The sequence below is a fragment of the Leptidea sinapis genome, chromosome 44, assembly GCF_905404315.1.
Source record: "Leptidea sinapis chromosome 44, ilLepSina1.1, whole genome shotgun sequence".
Taxonomy (NCBI): domain Eukaryota; kingdom Metazoa; phylum Arthropoda; class Insecta; order Lepidoptera; family Pieridae; genus Leptidea; species Leptidea sinapis.
This window is the reverse complement of record NC_066308.1, coordinates 2,708,827-2,728,588: the sequence shown is the minus strand read 5'-3', so window position 1 is coordinate 2,728,588 and position 19,762 is coordinate 2,708,827. Positions and strand designations below refer to the sequence as shown.

Below are 19,762 nucleotides of genomic sequence, written 5' to 3'. Positions count from 1 at the left end.
GGACCGCCATACATCCAGATTGTGGGGATGATATCCTAACTTGAGGCGTGTCGTGCGAAGGTGGAATTCGACGACAGGAATCAGGTGAAACAGCTCTTCGGAACACTCCCCGTGATAAATGCGGTAGAAGACACACAATGAAGCGACGTCAACGCCAAGTGATCCAGCCGTTCACAGAGCACTGGGTCCACGACAATTCGAGCTGCCCTGCGTTGCAGGCGTTCAAATGGATCGAGCTGATACTGGGGTGCGCCAGCCAAGAGATGACAGCAATACTCGATATGTGGCCGGAACTGCGCTTTGTAAGCTTAAAGTTCTTTAAAGCGAATGAAAAAAAATTGATCGGTCTAGCAATTAATAAATTTGCCAAACATGTCCGGCACATATAATGATTTGTAACAAAATATCTATTTACATGTTGATTGCAAATAAAGAATTATTAATTATGAACGGCGGAATTAATATTATAAAGTAGTAAAATAAAAAAAATCTTCCTTTTTAAGTCGATTGATAAACAGGACCTGTCAGCAGAGCAAATAGTGATAATAAAAGTAGTTTAAAAAATCAAAAAATCTGGTTAAAATTTAAAATGAACACCAATTCCTGCGTAGATGAAAAAAATATATAAATTAACAAAAATTTTATATTGCAAATTGACAAATGGAATGATTTTATCAAATTAATGTATGGTCGTCTGTCCTCGATAAATCTACAAAGTTTGAATGAAATCTGACCGTTTGAAGTGGGTGAAAGTACCACCCAAATGAGTAGGTTACACACAACTATACATGCAGGTGAAGCTAATAAAAAGTGTGTAAAATAGTAGATTGTTAACCGAGGGTAGAAAGAATCAATTCCCGAGGTATTTAGACGCCCGAGCGCAGCAAGGTCGTCTATAGTCCGAGTAGGAATTGATACTTTTACCCGAGTTTAACACTACTTTTCATTACGAATATGAGGAAAATAAAACTAGTTGTTTATCTAAGCACAGATTAGTATCCCGCCAATTTATGTCGACTTCTTAAATTTCAAATATGGAACTTACCGCGTAATTGTTGCGGTTTATTCCGCTCAAAGAAGTTTGCGCTAACTTCACACTGGCTGTTTAGAAAGTCACATGGCCGCAGCATTTTTTTAATTAGTTCTTGTTTACATAAAACTCTTCACAGCAGTTCTATTTTTAAAGTTCATTCCGGCCTAAGGGTGGGAAGTAATTTGTATGAATTTTTCCCTCTCTATGGAGGGAAGCAGCATTTTCCATTAATCAGATCAAAACAACATTACTTTCCGAGTATGAGTAATGAAAAAACATTTTTCTGATGTTAGGCAGGACATCAACATACATACCAGCTATGAAGGACTTCTCAAAGTTCTTATACATCATGGGTAATACATCGGCCCGGGTTTCGATGAGGAAGTATTCCTTGACGGCCTCCCAGACCCGTTGGGTTGGGTGGGGAGCCAGTCGTAAGCCGTCTGTCTCGTCGAATACTGCCTTAATAGCGCGAAGCGCTATCCAATACGCTGGCAAAAAAAATTGTAATCATTAACGGCCGATTTCTATATTAAATCCTTACCTTGTTATGCCAATACACAGTTATGTCGTGTTAAGCGATGTATACGCTTTTACCACGGGCGTGCATTCGTTTTCTAGTAGGGTGGGTAGGCACTGTATATCTAACGAGTTGTAGGTGAGCTTTGGAATATGCAACCTTGAGATTGCTTACCGTAGGTATATAGTATCTAGCGTTTTGGTTTTTAAATAACGGAACCAAATTTAACAAAATTAACTTAAGCACTATATTTATCATGGTTTAAGTATTTAGGTTGATAAAGAGGTAGGTACTGCCTAATTGCCTAGCATTCAATTAGTGGTAATAATACCCAAAATATTTGAATTGAAACAGCAAATAAAATTCGGGTATGGTAAGATAAGTGATCTTATATAAGTATAGTACTAGCTGACCCAACAGACGTTGTTCTGTAGATAATAAAAAAAAATCTGTTTTATAGGAATTTTGCCAATATTTCAAAACATCAAGAATTATTTCGTTAAAAATGCTCCCTGTTGTTATAATGAAATTGTTTCACAGCGGAACTGTCAAACCGTGCGTCACTAAATTCTCTCAAAGGAAATATGTCCATACAAAACAAATATTGAAAATATAAATAATTATGGGTACCAAATCGAAATACAAAACTATCTCTCAAGTTGGACCAAACTGCACTCCATGAAGTAATCCCCATTGAAATGCGTTCATTAGTTTAGGAGTCCATCGCGGACAAACAACGTGCCACGTAATTTATATATATTAAGATTATTATAAGATATACATGAGTGAATACAACCTACCACCTCCCTCGTCACCCAGCAGATAGCCCCAACCTCCACACCCATACTGTTGCCCATCCGGTGTTCGAAGCAGTGCATTTGACCCTGTGCCTGAAATTAAAAAAAAAATATGTTTTTTGGAACCACAATTAAGATCTACACATTAATCGTACCTTATAAGTACAGACCGTAGGTACAAATTTAAAGGTCACTCGGCGTGGTTAAGGTGTGCACAAAATAAAGTTACTTTATCAAAAGACAACTTGCTTAACTACATGTAAACAAAAAAATAATAATAATTTAATGCCGCAGCCAAAATAATAATATGCTGTCGGTACTATGCTGGAAGCAAAAGAAAAAGCGCAACGTGAAGTTGTGGGAGAGAGGTCGAATTATAGCGAAGTGCAAAGTTACTTTGTAAAAGTTGGAACAAAGTGTGCGAGAGAGAAAATTATCTCTAGCGAAGATATAGAACAGGGGTGCTGTTACGGTCGATCGGGATCGACAGGTCGATCGCGAGAAAAAAATCCGGTATAATAAACTAAAATCGGTAATTACGTACCATCTTATTAAAAGTATGCTCAGGACATGCAGTGTCACGCTTCAACATCCAAAGTCACTCTTTAGTTAAGCTTAGAACTTTAGAACGCGTTTGTTTTGTAAGAACCAATTAACTCGCAATTTTGAATAATAATTATGAGTTATTTCATTGAAATATTTTAAAAGCAGACCTACACTTACCTTGACTAAAAAAATGCATATTTTGCGCAAAACTAATATCTATGTCATCGTGACACTCTACCTAGACGACAATCCTTCATCACACATACTTGAAGCCTCTCAGAGGCGATCGATTGTAGTCTACAAATTTTGAGGTAGATCGCCAGCAGTTCAAGCTTGAGCACCTTGATAAAGAAAGACAAAAAAGGAAAGCGAATCTTTTGTTACTGTAACCAATTTCTGTAGACAATAATTGTTGTAAACGGTCACTATTGTAATTGCATCATATTTATAGCTGTCATAGTTAGTTTAAGTCAAGTTTAACGTTAACAGTAACGCTGACTATAACAGACTACGGAATGTGTTGCACCATCGTACCTATTCCTTGGCATAGTTGAAGGAAATTTAGCAAAAAAATAACTAATAGATTGTATTGATGTAGTGTATAGATTGTAGATAAACAATAAATCGTTTTAGAATTGTTTGAAATCGATTTTCTTTGTTAATTTTTTTTTATTTTTTGAGTTTTAGTGAATCTGAAGTACTAACTAATAATTTGTCTAAATATGTGTAGACCTACTAAATTGTGCAAAGCAGCAATGAACGTAAGCGCATTGCAATTTGATTACAGACAGTTAGCAATTCTGCCACAGATCGCAAACTTACTGTAAGTCGTTAAGGAGTTACATTGATCACCATATTCGACTACGACAATTACTTGACATAACCTAACCAAACTCACTACACGACCTTTCCAATAAAAAAAGAATCATCGAAATCTGGACCAAATTAGATAGGACCACACGGAAAGCACTGGTCTTCAAATAAAAAAAGAATTATCAAAATCGGTTCATACATTCAAAAGTTCTGAGGTAACAAACATAAAAAATACCGACGAATTGAGAACCTTCTCCTTTTTCGAAGTCAGTTAAGAAGTGAAATATCGAATAATTAGTAGCGAAATAGTAATAGCGAAGATAACGGTTACGGTTAAAAGTTATGACGTCATCTAAAAATTATTGTCAAATGGTGAAACCCATTTTTTGCTTAACCGGTTGCTTAAGTTAGTTGGTACAACCCGGCCTTATTATATTGATTATTAAACCACTAGGTAACTTTATTATTATAATGCTCACGAAAGGCCTATCCACATACAACAAACTATATATATAATCTGAATATCGGAAACAGCTCCAACGATTTTCATAAAATTTAGTATACAGGGGATCTCGGGGGCGATAAATCGATCTAGCTAGGTTTCAATTTAAAAAAATGTATTTTTAATGAGAAACAGTTACCATAACATTAGAATACAAAGTTAAATTTCGCCACTATATACAAGACTATAATAAGCTCAAATGGGACATTGGGTGATCCGGAAAGCAGAAGACCCCGGTTCGAATCCAGATATCCTATTAGTTTTTTTTTTGTTCAAGTTTTGTACATTCTTAAAAATCCGAGCAAGGCTCGGTTGTCCGCATATTAACTCTTTAACGTTAAAAAGCTTTCTTATGCCGTCTATAATTATTATATAATGTATACTCGACCTAATTCCCGTGTTGGTTGGTAGGCTTCTACTATACTTAGTCGTTTCGTCTATGATTATCATAAATAGTAGTAAAAAAAAACTAAACAACACGCTTTTTGAAAAACCTGAACCAAAAAATAGAAAATTTATTTTGAAATTTAAAATTAACATTAATTCCTGCCTTACAGAGGATAGAAGAAAGTTTTATAAATTAAGAAAAATCATATTTTGCAATTTGAAAAATGGAATAATAATCAATGTATATTCATCGGTCTGTCGGTTTAAAGTGGGTCAAAATCGCGCCCAAATGAGTCGGTTACAAACAAACACACATACAGGTGAAGCTAATAAAAAGCGTATAAAAAGAGAAATTTTTGGAATCAATTAAGTAAGTAAATTTATTGAATAAGGCGTTACTTTGCGGAAATCCATAATTATACAAATTATTTAAGTTTTCTTTAGTGTTAATTCCGCCAATATTTGTCTTTAAAACAATTCGACACGTGTTTCGCCTCTACACGAGGCATCCTCAGGACGTGTTGTCTCGCCAAAATCTGGCACGAGACATGTCTCAACAAATATTGGCGGAATTAACACTAAAGAAAACTTAAATAATTTGTATAATTAAGTAAGTAGTTTCTGAGTTTATCTATTACAAACAAATAGGTTTACTTTACGTTTATGGATGTCTTATTGATCTAAAATCTATCTGTCTAGCTAACATTTAACTCCAAATAATTAATTACAAATTTGTATATTCTTCTTTTATTATTATTTTTAATTCTTCCCCAAATATAAGGAAACTTTGTTTAATTATGATTAAAGCAATGAACAAAAATAGTGACAATTTGTTATTTTAAGGTGATATCCCTCACTTCTGGAATTAATAATACAAATTAAATTTGTACCAAAATTTATTAACGATGCGGGACCCAGAGAGAAACACAGAGGTTAACAAATTGTTTAGATTTGAAAGAGCGACATTTCAAGTCAATTTTCTAATGTGCAATCATAGAATTGAGCAGGTTATCAACTGTAAAGTAGATCCTGTAGAATGTAGAAGCCACAACCTGAGAGTTGAACAAGATATACCAAGATTTACGAACCACGATTAGTAGTAGTATGTTTTCCTACCTAAAGCACAGAGTGACGCACCATTCAGCCACCAAAAAACGAAAGTTTGTGAAAATTATGTCCCCGATGGAGCGCGATACACGGACAAAGTTACAGATGACATATTAATAGTAAGCAATAATTAAAATCTATTTATTACTAGCTGACACGGCAGATGTCGTACTGCCTCAATCAATTAATAAAAAACCTAAACTTTTGTACAAAATAAACTTAAAACAAACAAAAGGAGTAATTTTTTTATTAAAACAAATAAAAAAGAACGCGCGGTATGAATGAAATTTTATTATTATTTTCGATCTTTTCTGATATACTGGCTATTTATAAGGTTTCAATTTGATATTGACACACACAGTAATCATACAGTCTGTCAATCAAGTTAAAGCTTTGTGATAAACTATATTTTTTGTTTTGTGGTGCGGTTGGATTCAGATATTTTATTTTTTAACATAAACTTAAGATTTATCAATCAACATGTAGTATGTTCTTTGATGTCAAATGTCAAATAATTTTGTTCGCGTTCTGAAATTTAATTTGTGATAAAACTTAAGATTTATTTATCTACAAAAAAATAAGCTGACAGATAGTTAACACAAATGTTATACTACTATAGTTGCTTAAGATTAAGTTTATTTTTTAACTCCTGAGAAAGTTAGAAAGATATAAAAATTCATTTGAAACTATTATTTTAATTTGATTTCTGAACGACGGCGGACACATCAAAGAAAATCAAAATCTTTCTTTTTATTTAATTCTGAGCATTTTCATATATTATTTTTTTTTATGGAATAGGAGGACAAACGAGCGTACGGGTCACCTGGTGTTAAGTGATCACCGCCGCCCACATTCTCTTGCAACACCAGAGGAATCACAAGAGCGTTGCCGGCCTTTAAGGAAGTGATTCAAGACCAAAATTAGCCAAATCGGTTCAGCCGTTCTCGAGTTTTAGCGATACTAACGAACAGCAATTCATTTATCTATACTAATATTATAAAGCTGCAGTGTTTGTTTGTTTGTTTGTTTGTTTGAACGCGCTAATCTCTGGTACTACTGGTCCGATTTGAATGATTACTTCAGTGTTGGGTAGTCCATTTATCGAGAAAGGCTATAGGCAATGTTTTTTTTTTCAAAATTAGGGATCCGTAATAAAATTGCTATTTTGTAACACAAGGTGTAAAATCGAAAACCTATTTTTGCGTGCGCTGCAAAAACTATTGACAATAGAACAAAATGATGTACAGGCTATAATAAAGGCAATATTTTATTACTTATAAAACTATCGCGTAAATTATACTTTATATGGCAAAACAACGTTTGCCGGGTCCGCTAGTATATATATATATTTAGGTACCTAATATCAAAGCTCAACTCTTACTTGACGATTTTTTAAGGATACTAGAGTAGATAAGCCCGAGTCAAGAAAATATGGATGTATTTAAGCTAAAACGTTTGACATTGAGAGTTGGTATTTAAATGTTAAATTAAGTTGCTGACCTTATCATAATTTACATTTTTTCTAACATGTCAATATCCGAGATTAGACGCGGGATAGGGCTTAGGGCCTCATGCGCACGTGACTTTTAAAAATACATAAAATTAAGATAGTCAATAATAAATATTAGTTAAAAAAACTAAAAAACACGCTTTTTATAGAAAATCGTACTAAAAAATAGAAACATATTTCCTACTTTTGAGTTTCATAAAAAAACGTGTTTTTTTGGCGTTTTAAACTATTATTTATATTGTTAAATTAAAAATTATCTTTGGTATTCGAAAGTTTCTTAATATTAGATAAATCGGTTAAAGATAATGGTTGAAATTTAAAATTAACATCAATTCCTGCCTTTGCCTCCAATTAACAATAATCGTATGTGCAAATTGAAAAATGCAATAATTTTATCAATCTTTTAGAAATCTCGCCGTTTAAAGTGGGTCAAAATCGCGCTCAATTCTGTCGGTTACAAACAAATATACATACAGATGAAGCTAAAATAAAGCGAGTAAAAAAAAACCCGCTGCGTTTGTTGCGCCCGTTCTTCTCAGGCATGACGCGTACTTTTTGGATTGAGTGGTAGTTTTCGACTTTCAATAAGTTATATTATATCCTATTTTGAATAAAAATATTAAAATTTAAATACTTATGTAAGTTTTTTTTGCGACGCCGCCATTTTTAAACACCCCATCAAGGTTTATATTATTTGATGTTAAAGTGGCAATAGTATCTAATACACATTAAGTATATATGTATAATACACATATACTTATAACCTGCTGACAGATGGACAGCGGAGTCTTAGTAATACCCTACGGTTATCCTTAGGGTACGGAATGATTCTATCATTTAATAAACAATGATGCGAGCCTTGCTCCGATCTTTAAGAATGTACCAAACTTGACCCAAAAAAAAACTAATAGGACATCTGGTTCGAATCTTTCGGCCTTTCCGGTTCACCCAATGTCCCATCTGAGCTATTATAGTCTTGTATATAGCGGCAAAATTTGCCTTTGTATTCTAATGTTATTGTAGCTGTTTCTCATTAAAACACGGATAAAACTATATTTTTTAAAATTGAAACCTAGTTAGATCGATTTCTCGCCCCCGAAACTACCTATATACAAAATATTATTAAAATCGTTGGTGCCGTTTCCGAGATTCAGCATATATATATATATACAAGAATTGCTCGGTTAAAGATATAAGATTCGAATTTATTACATATCAACGATTTCTATACAAGCGTTTATTAAAAGTGCAGTACGAATGAGACCTAAGTAATTTATCTATACAAACATATTTATTGATGCAAATATTAATTCGTACGGTTCGCTCAATCGCACACGACGATGCGATGGTACGAATGGTTTTTAACACATCTATTCAAAAATAACTAGTAATATTATAAATGTGAATGTAAGTTTGTTTGTAACGCTTTCAAGCCTAAACCACTGATTTCGATGAAATTTATTACAGAGATAGAAATAATTAATTAACAGCTTTGAAAAGGACATAGGCTACTTTTTGTTGCGAAATAAATGGAGGGATTGCAATAGGGGATGAAAGTTTGTATAGAAGTTCGTCTTTATCCGAGATGACTCCATGAAACTTTGTATATAGGCACTTGATAAGAAGTAAATAAAAATTTAGTCTAGCGTTTTTAATATTTTGACGTGCCTGTCATCATGCTTGTGTAGGTATGAAATAGGGGATAAATATTCGTATGTATGGCACAGTCCAAACAACGTCACGCTTTCACGCCCAACTCCGAATTCGATTTTGATTATATTTGGTATAAAAATAGACGAGACCTTGGGAAAGGACATCAGCTACCATTTTTTGTAAAAAGCCATGAACGGGTTGAAATAAGAGATGAAAGTTTGTATGGGAATTCGTTAATCTAAATTTAAAAAGATTGATGATATGAAGTTGTCGACGTAAGTAAAACAACTATATTTTATAGTAAAAATAAAAAAAAACTAGAAACTGTAAATAATTTTCTAAAATAAAGGCTGGTATAATTATTTTTATTCATATAACCCAAGTGATTCCATATCCTATTTTGAATAAAAATATTAAAATTTGAATCTGCAATATCCGTCGGTCGGTCGCGGGAGACCTCGTAGGACATTCGCCGACCAAATTGAGGACGTCTGGAAAAAAGGAAAGGTCCGAAGCACTCGGAACCGGCGAGCATGTATGAGAAGAGTGATGAATGTAGAGGAAGCGCATGAGGTTTGTATGGATAGAAGCAATATCAAAATTTCAGAAGTCTATTACGGTTTATAACATACAGACTAATAGACAAACGGTCGGACTAACAGCGGAATTTTAATACTAAGGTTTCCGTTTGTGACGATACCTTAAAAATAGCTGCTTTTACAATAAATATTTGAACTATTTATTGAAACATACAAATCTTATAACTACATTTACATATGACTACATAAAATTAAAACTATCGTTACGTGGAAGCTTACCAAGAATACTGGCAGCATTTCCGCGATGGATAGCTTGGCTGATCCGTTGACCGAAATAGCTGCCAGATAAAATTAAAACTATCATTACGTGGAAGCTTACCAATAATGCTGGCAGCATTTCCGCGATGGATAGCTTGGCTGATCCGTTGACCGAAATACCTGCCAGCGCTTGGGTTTCCAGTAGCCTTATTGAGGAGCGAAGATAGTACTTTGTACATTGTCTGGCACAAAGATGTAAGACTCACTGAGACCGACATATTTGCGACGCTTGCTGTCTTCGGCAGTCAAAGCAGCAGCCCCAACAAAACTATTATAAATTATTATTTACCGTAAATTCTAATTTTTTTTTTGTGCTTATTTGTATTTAACATTGATCAAACCAGCTAGCAAGTCAAGCAGACGTACATTCGCAGGAAATGGAACCTTGATGGCTGCTCCAATTAGAATATAGGACATCTGATAACCTTTGGCTGAACGATAGCAGTATGTGCTGAATGTGTTAATAAAAACAGTCTGATATCTGCGTCAGATGCGGGTGCAAAGGTTAGGAAAGTTTTTGACCTCATGGCGAAATAGATAATACGTTGCCCAGTACATTTCCTGTGAGTTTTGAAAGCAGTCATGAAGAGGAGATATTGGCTGGGACTTTTAGATTTAAGAATTCTAAAACAATTATTCTGTCGCGTTAACGAAGGGAAGATCATCAGTGCGTTAAGGACAACTGCAGCCTCATCTAAATATGCTGGGTAAAAATCTCAGAAATCAGGGCTTGCTTCTCGGCAATTTACTCCTACAAAAAACCAATAGTTTGGATGTGTTGGAAATTGAATAGGAAAGCAATATTTTTGTTATGACAATAAGGGACGAGACGTTTAGCTCAAGATTCTTGAAAAACCGAAAAATACTGAGCGGCACAACAATAATTGCGCTCGTCACCTTGAGACATAACATGTTAAGTCTCATTTGTTTAGTAATTTCACTAGCTACGGCGCCCTTCAGACCGAAACACAGTTATGCTTACACATTACTGCTTCACGGCAGAAATAGGCGCCTTTGTGGTACCCATAATCTCGCCGGCATCCTGTGCAAAGAAGCCTCCCATTGGTAAATGCCCTTAGTCGCCTCATACGACACCATAGGTCCTGGGACTTCCCTCTTCTTTTAATGCGCCGGGGAAGCGCAGGGCATTCTGTGCGGCCTGTTTTGATTTTTTCGAATATAAATGTCAGATTTATATGCTAGCCCTCTGATCTGAAGATTTAGGAGAAAAGAGCCGCGAACGCATATATGGAAATTTGGCCACAAATGATTTCTCTTAAGAGTGAAGCACGGGTCTCATTTGAGAGATTATTACTATTATTATTTCATAGAGAGCTGTTCAAAGAACTAAAAATCATGCCTCTTCCATGCGAGCTGATTTATCAAATAGCGCTATACATGTTTCGTAATATAAACCTCTTCCGGCGGAAAGGTCTCTACGCAGCAAACAATCTCGCACATTTACTGGTCACACCAGACCACAAGCTGCGGAAATCGGAGAGGTTATAATAATACAATAATGTTTAATAGCTTATATATTGATAGGAAATCCTAGCACTATACCTAGTATAGTAATATTAAACTTAATACAGTAAATATCAGAATTTCCTATCCATAAATTCCTTTTAGAAATTATAATTATTTAGCCAATTAAATAATTTATTTTAAATCGTTTAATTAGAATTCAATTTACTATATTCGTGGTTTGTAAGGCCTCGACAAAAATTCATAGTGTGAACTAAGCCTAATATAAAATTAATTATATGCTCCCTGCGCTCCCTGGAAAATAACGTATTCAGACCTAAAGCACAAGAATTAATCATACTACGTATAAAACGTCTTACCAGCAATGAGGACCATGCCACCTCCTGGAGCGCCTGTGAACAGAGATCCAGCCGTATCTGAAGCTACGTTGATAGACCTGGCACTGTTCTCATTCCTCTGCTTGACAACCTTCGCTAGTTCTGCATTACTACTGTCTTGTTCACAGCCCGATAATGTTAAGCCCTGGAAGTTAAGCCAAATGTATACAGTCATGGCTTTATAAGTGAATTATGTAACATTGAGTTGCATACGGCAACAATGGCAATATTAAATGGATGCATGGGTAGAGCTTCTCAACCCTAAACATAAAAAAAAAATTAGGAAAACTGACCCTAAAGGCCAACCCTGTAACGTCCCGCTAATTACATACCTAAACGTTTCAAATTGTACTTATGACGATTTTGAGAAAAATATCATTTGTGTTGTTTGATAAAAGTCTGGTAAAAGTTTAATAAAACACTATTTTTGGAATTTTCAAACGGCAATAACTTTTGGATGAATGAACCGATTTTCTTTTGTCAACGATAACTCACGAACGCATCAACCGATTGTGACCGTGACATTTTAAGGAATTCGTGTTTAAAGTTTAATAAATATTAGTGTATTCCATACATGTGGGTTGGGCTACTAAGTCATGATGTCATTTAAAGATAGCAGGGCTGCCTTTTTTAACCAACTTCAAAAAAGAAGGAGGTTCTCAATTCGTCGCTATTTTGTTTTTATGTTTGTTACATCAAAACTTTCGACTTGGTGAAACGATTTTGATATTTTTTTTTTATTTGAAACCATAAAAGTCTTAAATTTGCTATACATACGTATAGCAAAGTGGATGATAAATTTACGAATAACTCAATATAGCGCCAACCAATTTCGATAATTATTTCCTTATTGGAAAGGATATACTTCAAAGATAGTTTGGTTATCCAAAACAATAGATATAATATGCACTAAAAACAGAGTCGTGAGGAGGTCGCGGCGGAAGGACACCGATTCCAAAAATAACAATAATCGTAACAAGAATTAGATTAATAATATATATATTAGAATAATAAATTTTGAAGTCGGTTGTTTTTTTGTTAAATTTTTTTTGTCAGTCCGTTAATATGAATTACGTGACCAATTTTGTGTTCTTACCTCAATTTCGACATGATTGTGGTTTGGAACGTTTTTCTGATATTACGTCCAATAGATCGAACTCGGAATTTCAAAGTAATTCCGGAAAAATACTTTTTTCGGTTTTCTTCCGTCAACGATAACTCACGAACGAATTAACTGATTCTGACCGGCTTAGTGGCGATCGACGTGGTTTTTTGATGTTAAGAGTTAGTTTTTGGAATCGATCAGTAAAGCAGTTTAAAAGAAAAATGCTATTGGCAAATGACGCCGCTCTAGGGTGGGTTATCTGCTCGTGATCCTCATCTATATATAATTTATGTTCGTTTGTGCAAAATGGCATATACCTACAAAAGTGCTCTACCGATCGTTTTGAAATCTTTTATACAACATTGTACGGCATTAATCCATAGCTAGGCGAAAGATTTTATGATTTAAATTACAATATAGCCTAAGACTTATAAGCAATTTAATGTATCAAGCAGAATACAACTTAAGGCGAAGGCTAAGCAGAAAACACGCAAACAAGGTGTTTTTGGGCAAGTTTTGTCGTGAAAATATAGCATTTTGAGCTATGAACACTACTTTATCCTGTCACATACCCTTAAGTCTTATTTGTAGGTTGGTAATGCTTGCTGTAGGTTATAATTAACACTCCAGAGCTATTTTGAACTACCACTTTTCTTTGCAGTTAAGCATGTTTTTTCTCGGCATGACGTATTTGTTTAGTACTATTCTCAGAAAAGTTATTCTTATAGCTTGTACTTTTATTGTGTAGGTACATTTATTCAGATTAGTAATCAATAATCATGATTGTAAGCATATAAACTGTTTGCGCCTGTTAAAATGTTACGTTTTCAACGTAAGATTTTATAAATTATTGACTTTGTTACATAGATGGCGGGCCGCCAACCGTGAACTCATATCGCTCAAGGTCGCTGGCAGTTAGTGTCGCCTTAAGGCTGGGGACCGAGCCAACGGCCTTGAGGAATCCAGCGGAGCTAGATTACCTCTCTCGTACAAAATCCCCTTTGTTTTAATTCGGAATTGGAAGCATTTTTAATTTATTACAAACATAATACAATAAATAAATATTTTTTCATACAATTGCTATATAAATTTAATGATTGAGACGGCTCCAGATGTTAAACTTAGGGGTTACTTTGGTGATTTGTTTTCGCTGTGTCTATTAAGATAGAAATACAAAATAAAATATCTTCTCATACTCTGTAGATATAAAATTATTTTTTGTAATAATAAAAGCTTTATATAAACCGTTAAATTTTTCATTTTTGCGTAATTTTGGCGATTTCTTGGGATAGCGGCCTTAAAGCCAAAACCAAGTATCTATATCCCCGCTCTGTCTATACGTAAGACAATGTTTTTGTTTTCTTTACACATAGTACATGTTACTTTCGGCCTTAAGTATAATAAAAATAAAACTGCGTTTAAAAAAAACCGACTTCAAAAACTGAAAAGTATCAAATAACTAAAAATTTAATTTAAAACACCTCTTATGCAAACCTTTACCTTTAATATTAAACAAATACTATTATTTATATGTGCTACCTATTGATAGGTTTTAAGTCAATGCCAAGCCCTAAACAAAATAAATTAATAATATAATATTATAAACAGCTTACTTACTGTAATTATTTAGGTTGTCTAGCCATGCGTGTCTGTCCGCGTGGGTTGTTTTGTTCTAGACGAAGCTACCAATGGGAGGCTCCTTTGCACAGGATGCCGGCTAGATTATGGGTACCACAACGGCGCCTATTTCTACCGTGAAGCAGTAATGTATAAGCATTACTGTATTTCGGTCTGAAGGGCGCTGTAGCTAGTGAAATTACTGGGCAATGGGACTTAAAACCTTATGTCTCAAGGTGACGAGCGCAGTTGTAGTGCCGCTCAGAATTTTTGGGGTTTTTCAAGAATCCTGAGCGGCACTGCATTGTAATGGGCAGGGCATATCAATTATCATCAGCTGGACATCCTGCCCGTCTCGTCTCTTATTTTCATAAAAAAAAAAGTTATCCCGCTCAAAGTCACGCGTGGCGAGTGTTGTACCTTTATTACATTTGGCTTGGCACCGACTTCAAAGCTATCAATAGGTAGCACATACAAATTATAGTATTTCATTAATATTAAAGGTAAAGGTTTGCATAAGAGGTGTATTAAATAAAATTTTTAGTAATTTGATACATTTCAGTTTTTGAAGTCGGTTTTTTAAACGTAGTTTTATTTTTATTAGTCACGTTTTAGTGTCAGTTAATAATAATATATAATCAACGTGAATGAAAACTCCAAAAAAAAAACGTACACAGAAAACAATTACGTCATCCAGGTAGACGAAAATTTTCATATAAGTGCTCATAAAATTTAAAATAACTGGGCCAAACTATTTAAAATTTTTATGGGACCAAATGGCATCTATTTCGCATCAAACAAAATAAGAATTACGTAAATCGGATCATAAATCTCAGAGTAATCGGTGTACATACATAAAAGAAAATACCGATCGAATTGATTACCTCCTCCTTTTTGAAGTTGGTTAAAAATTATGTTACTTACTAAGGAATATAATGGCATATCTCTTGGTATAGCAGCGTCATCTTTGGCAGCATCCAGCATCTTCAATATTCTATCGGCACACTCGTCAATACCCATTATCCAATGGTTGGTTCCCGGGCCTTTAGAGCGGCCAATTACTCGGAAGTTTTCGTCGCATATCACCAAGTTTGAATGTGTTGCGCCTCTGTAACAAATATATTTGTTTAAGATGACACGAGTTTGTCGAAGTTTTTCAATGGGAGGCTCCAGGATGCCGGCTAGATTATGGAGACCATAACGGCGCCTGTGCCGTGAAGCAGTACTGTGTTTCGGTCTGAAGGGCGCCTAGCTAGTGAAATTACTGGGCAAATGAGACTTAACATCTTATGTCTCAAGGTGACGAGTGCAGTTGTAGTGCCGCTCAGAATTTTTAGGCCTTACAAGAATTCGGCAGGCGTATCAATTACTATCAGCTGAACGTCCTCCCCGTCAGGTCTCTTATTTAAAAAAAAATGGACTTGAAACAAGATTTAAGTATTATAACTTCTCGAATATGCTACATAGTTTAGAGTGTATTTTTTCCATAGATTATTTTTTTATGAGTCTGGAGAACCATCATATATCTAAAGTACCATAAAACTCATTAGTTTCTAGTTTTTAAAAACAACATACACGGAACAATAGCACTCAAATACATAGTGAATATATAGCAAGCGTAGAGCATCTACGCTACGCTAAGGTAATAAATTTTTCCGAGAATCAATCTAAATGAAAAACGGTTTTTAAACGACTTCAAAAAGGAAGAGGTTCTCAATTAGATCGGTATTTTTTTATGTATGTTTTATATGTTTGTACCGATTCCTCAAGAGACTTATAATCAGATTTACATATTTTTTTAGTTCGATGCGGAATAGATGCCATTTGGTCTCATAAAAAATTTACATAGATTTTGTCTACCTGGATGATATAATTGTTTTATGTGTACGCCTTTTTTAGGAGTATTCATTTAGGTTTATTATATATTGTTATATTATTAACTGACACTAAATAGTAAAAACAAACTACATGTTTAGGGCTTGGCACCGACTTCAAACCTATCAATATGTAGCACATACAAATAATAGTATTTTATTAATATTAAAGGTAACGGTTTGCATAAGATGTGTATTAAATAAAATTTTTAGTTATTTGATACTTTTTAGTTTTTGAAGTCGGTTTTTTTAAGCGTAATTTCTTTTTATATAATATAACGACAAACAGACACAAGGAACACCCGATAGTAAATAAGACGGCAGAGGTCCTGGAATATGCGACAAGAGTCTGAGTGATAAATATTTCGAGGTTGGATTTGCGTGGTAATCTCTTTCAGCTCAATACCAAGGTAATGAGAACGCAAAACCGTCCAAAATCAATTTACGTAAGGGGGCGTCCATAAATTACGTGAGGTGTTTCTTTGAATTTTCTGTCCCTACCTCCCCCCCTGGTGAGATGTCGTGAGATTTTATTCAACCCCCTCTTCCATCCCCCAATCTCACGTGAGATTTTTCAAAAGGTGGGTTTCTTAAGTAAACGCGTTGGATTGTTATTGTAAAACGAAAAAAAATATTGCTTCGTGCTTTTATTTACATCTAGTTAAGATTAGTAATCAATATTGCTGTGTAATAAAAAATTTTCAATACAATACTTACAAGTGTATATTTTTTGTTTCAATAAAAAAAAATGCCTGATATTTGCCGAGACCCCCCCTCTCTCTAACGTAAGATTAGACGAGATTGGACTCGACCCCCCCCCCCCTTACGCATCTCACGTAATTTATGGACGCCCCCTAAAGGTCATTTTACATTTTTAGGGTTTCGTAGCCAAATGGCAAAAAACGGAATACTTATAGATTCGTCATGTCTGTCTGTCTATCCGTGTATGTTGCAGTCATGTTTTTCCAAAACTATAAGAACAATACTGCTGGAACTTGGTAAGTAGATGTATTCTGTGAACCGTATTAAAATTTTCACACACAAATATGAAAAATAATAAATTTTGGGGGTTCCTCATACTTAGAACTGAAACTCAACCGATATTCACGCGGTTAGCGGCATTCGACGCCTTATAAATAATCTTTGAGTTTCAATTGATCAAACTAGTAATTTCGACGTAATTCGGAAGAAAACACTTTTTTCGGTTTTCTTTCGATAACTCACGAACGATCGGCTTGGTGTCGATCGACGTGGTTTGTTGATGTTAAGAGCTGATTAGTTTTCGGAATGGATCGGTAAAACATTTTAAAAGTTATTAAAAAAAATATATATAAGAAAACATTTTTCGTAGTTTTTTTTTTGAGATTTCTTAAAATATACCGGTAAGAATCAGTCCGAGTCTAAGTTTGGTCAAGCCCTTTCGAATGGCTCCAACCGCGATGAAATCGGTTGAGTACGTACATCCATACAAACACACACACATATACATACATACAGACGTACGGACACCATCGCGGGAATAGACTACCATTTGTGTTATTGAACCCTAATAAAACAAATACAGTATCTTAAACGATTTAATTAACAGATGTCCTCTAAAGCAGTTGCGGGGACATTTAAATTTGAATCGATTAAAGGCCACTCACACACACATCAATGCATTAAGGAAAGCTTGCCAGTAATTAACATTCAAACAAGTAACGAGGATAGATCATTAACTCTTTAGAATTAGAAGGAAGTCTTTAATTGTGAGGTCGTATTTAGATGATATAAATTTAAAAATTCACTCAGTACCTACTAAGGGTGACTGATGCAATTATAAAATTTGACGACTCATATAGCCGAATGGTTAGTGACCCTGACTACTAAGCTAGAGGTCCCGGGTTCGAATCCCGGTAGGTGCAATCATTTATATGATGAATATGGATGTTTGTTTCCGAGTCATGGATGTTCATATGTTTTTATGTATGTTTAAGTAAGTATATTGTATTAAATATATCGTTGTCTTGTACCCATGGTACAGGCTATGCCTAGTTTAGGGAAGACAATTTGTGTGTGTCAATAAAAAAAAATATATAAAAGTAGATATTGCGATTAACCGTTAAATATTTATTCACAAATACAGAGGAAAATGTCTGCTTGATGATGAAATGATTTATAAAATTGCCAAATATATATATAACAACATAATTCCAAAACTGATGTATTATGATATGATGAATTTCTTATTTGTTTCTGGACAAGCTGTGGAATGAACTTCCTTGTGCGGTGTTTCCGGGACGATACGACATGGGTACCTTCAAAACAAGCGCATACACCTTCCTTAAAGGCCGGCAACGCTCCTGTTATTCCTCTGGTGTTGCAAGAGATTGTGGGCGGCGGTGATCACTTAACAACAGGTGACCCATACGCTCGTTTGTCCTCCTATTCCATAAAAAATTAAATAAAAAAAAAAGCATGGAGGTGTCGCGACTAATACCTTCGTCTTATCGCAACAATATGGCCGCAGCCCGTGCTATTATGAATACAAAACTTTGTAAACGTCTAATTTCCCAAAGCTAGTTAAGTATTGTACATTCTATTTTTATAAATGGCCAAATAAGTCATATGATGCGTGAAGTGAATCACCAGCTGCCAATGGACATCGACCAGAGTTGGGCAAATGCTTTGGGCTGGGAGTATTGTAGCTTGAAGGTAAATACATTACTTTAATATAGATGTCATATCATACTAGATTAGCTGTGAAGTTTATTGAATAGCTTCATGGTATCGGAAAATCGAGAAGTTACGCACACACGTTAAAAATTCACTCTCAAATTACTATTTTATTTATTTATTTATTTAGAAATACCAACATTTGTTTACATTGATGCGTTACATATTTATAATATAGACTAAATATAATGTGCTTAATGTAACAAACAATTACAGGTATCTACCACATGCTTTAATAATTTTTACAAAGTAAATATTAGTTTAAGGGGAAAAAAAATATACGCTAACAAGTAATAATGGTTAAATGATTTGGTTTGAAATTATTATTATTTAAGATTATTATATATTATATTATAAAACTAAGAAACATAATTATTATGACTACATTTTATTCACTAAACTTACATACAAATAATTTACGAACTGTATAGACAGAAGTCGTGAAATTAATATCGATGTAATCGCTATATATGTTTACCATCTTGCACAGCCTAGGAATAGGAGAGTTCGCTCCAAACATACATCTTCGAACCGGTGGAACTAGCGGAGCAATTTGCTTCCGGGGATATCTACTAGGGACACGAAAATTAATTTTATTCAGAAGCTGAGGACAGTCAATCTTGTCATTTAAAAGTTTTAATACAAAGATAAGATCGATTAGAGTTCGCCTGTCTTCTAAGGAAGTCATTTTGAAAAATACGAGTCTATTAGCATAGGTAGACAGACTTTTTCTTGAAAGTCCGTTCGAATAAATTAAATGCCAAATAAATCTTTTTTGAATTCGCTCTATTCTTAACATGTGTGTCGCATAGTGAGGTCTCCAAACTACCGATCCATATTCCAATATGCTCCGTACCAATGAGT

General features: G+C 34.5%; 1 protein-coding gene across 1 annotated transcript in view; it reads right to left on the bottom strand.

Moving 5' to 3' along the window:
- LOC126977178 (N-acetyl-D-glucosamine kinase) overlaps window positions 1-19,762 on the bottom strand; it is a 41,638-nt gene that overhangs the window by 5,701 nt on the left and 16,175 nt on the right. The window contains exons 2-5 of the mRNA XM_050825892.1: window positions 15,234-15,417; window positions 11,570-11,732; window positions 2,354-2,443; window positions 1,348-1,524 (exon numbers count right to left, since the gene is read on the bottom strand). Of these exons, the coding sequence (XP_050681849.1) occupies window positions 1,348-1,524; window positions 2,354-2,443; window positions 11,570-11,732; window positions 15,234-15,417 (614 nt within the window). The remainder of the gene's footprint in view (window positions 1-1,347; window positions 1,525-2,353; window positions 2,444-11,569; window positions 11,733-15,233; window positions 15,418-19,762) is intronic.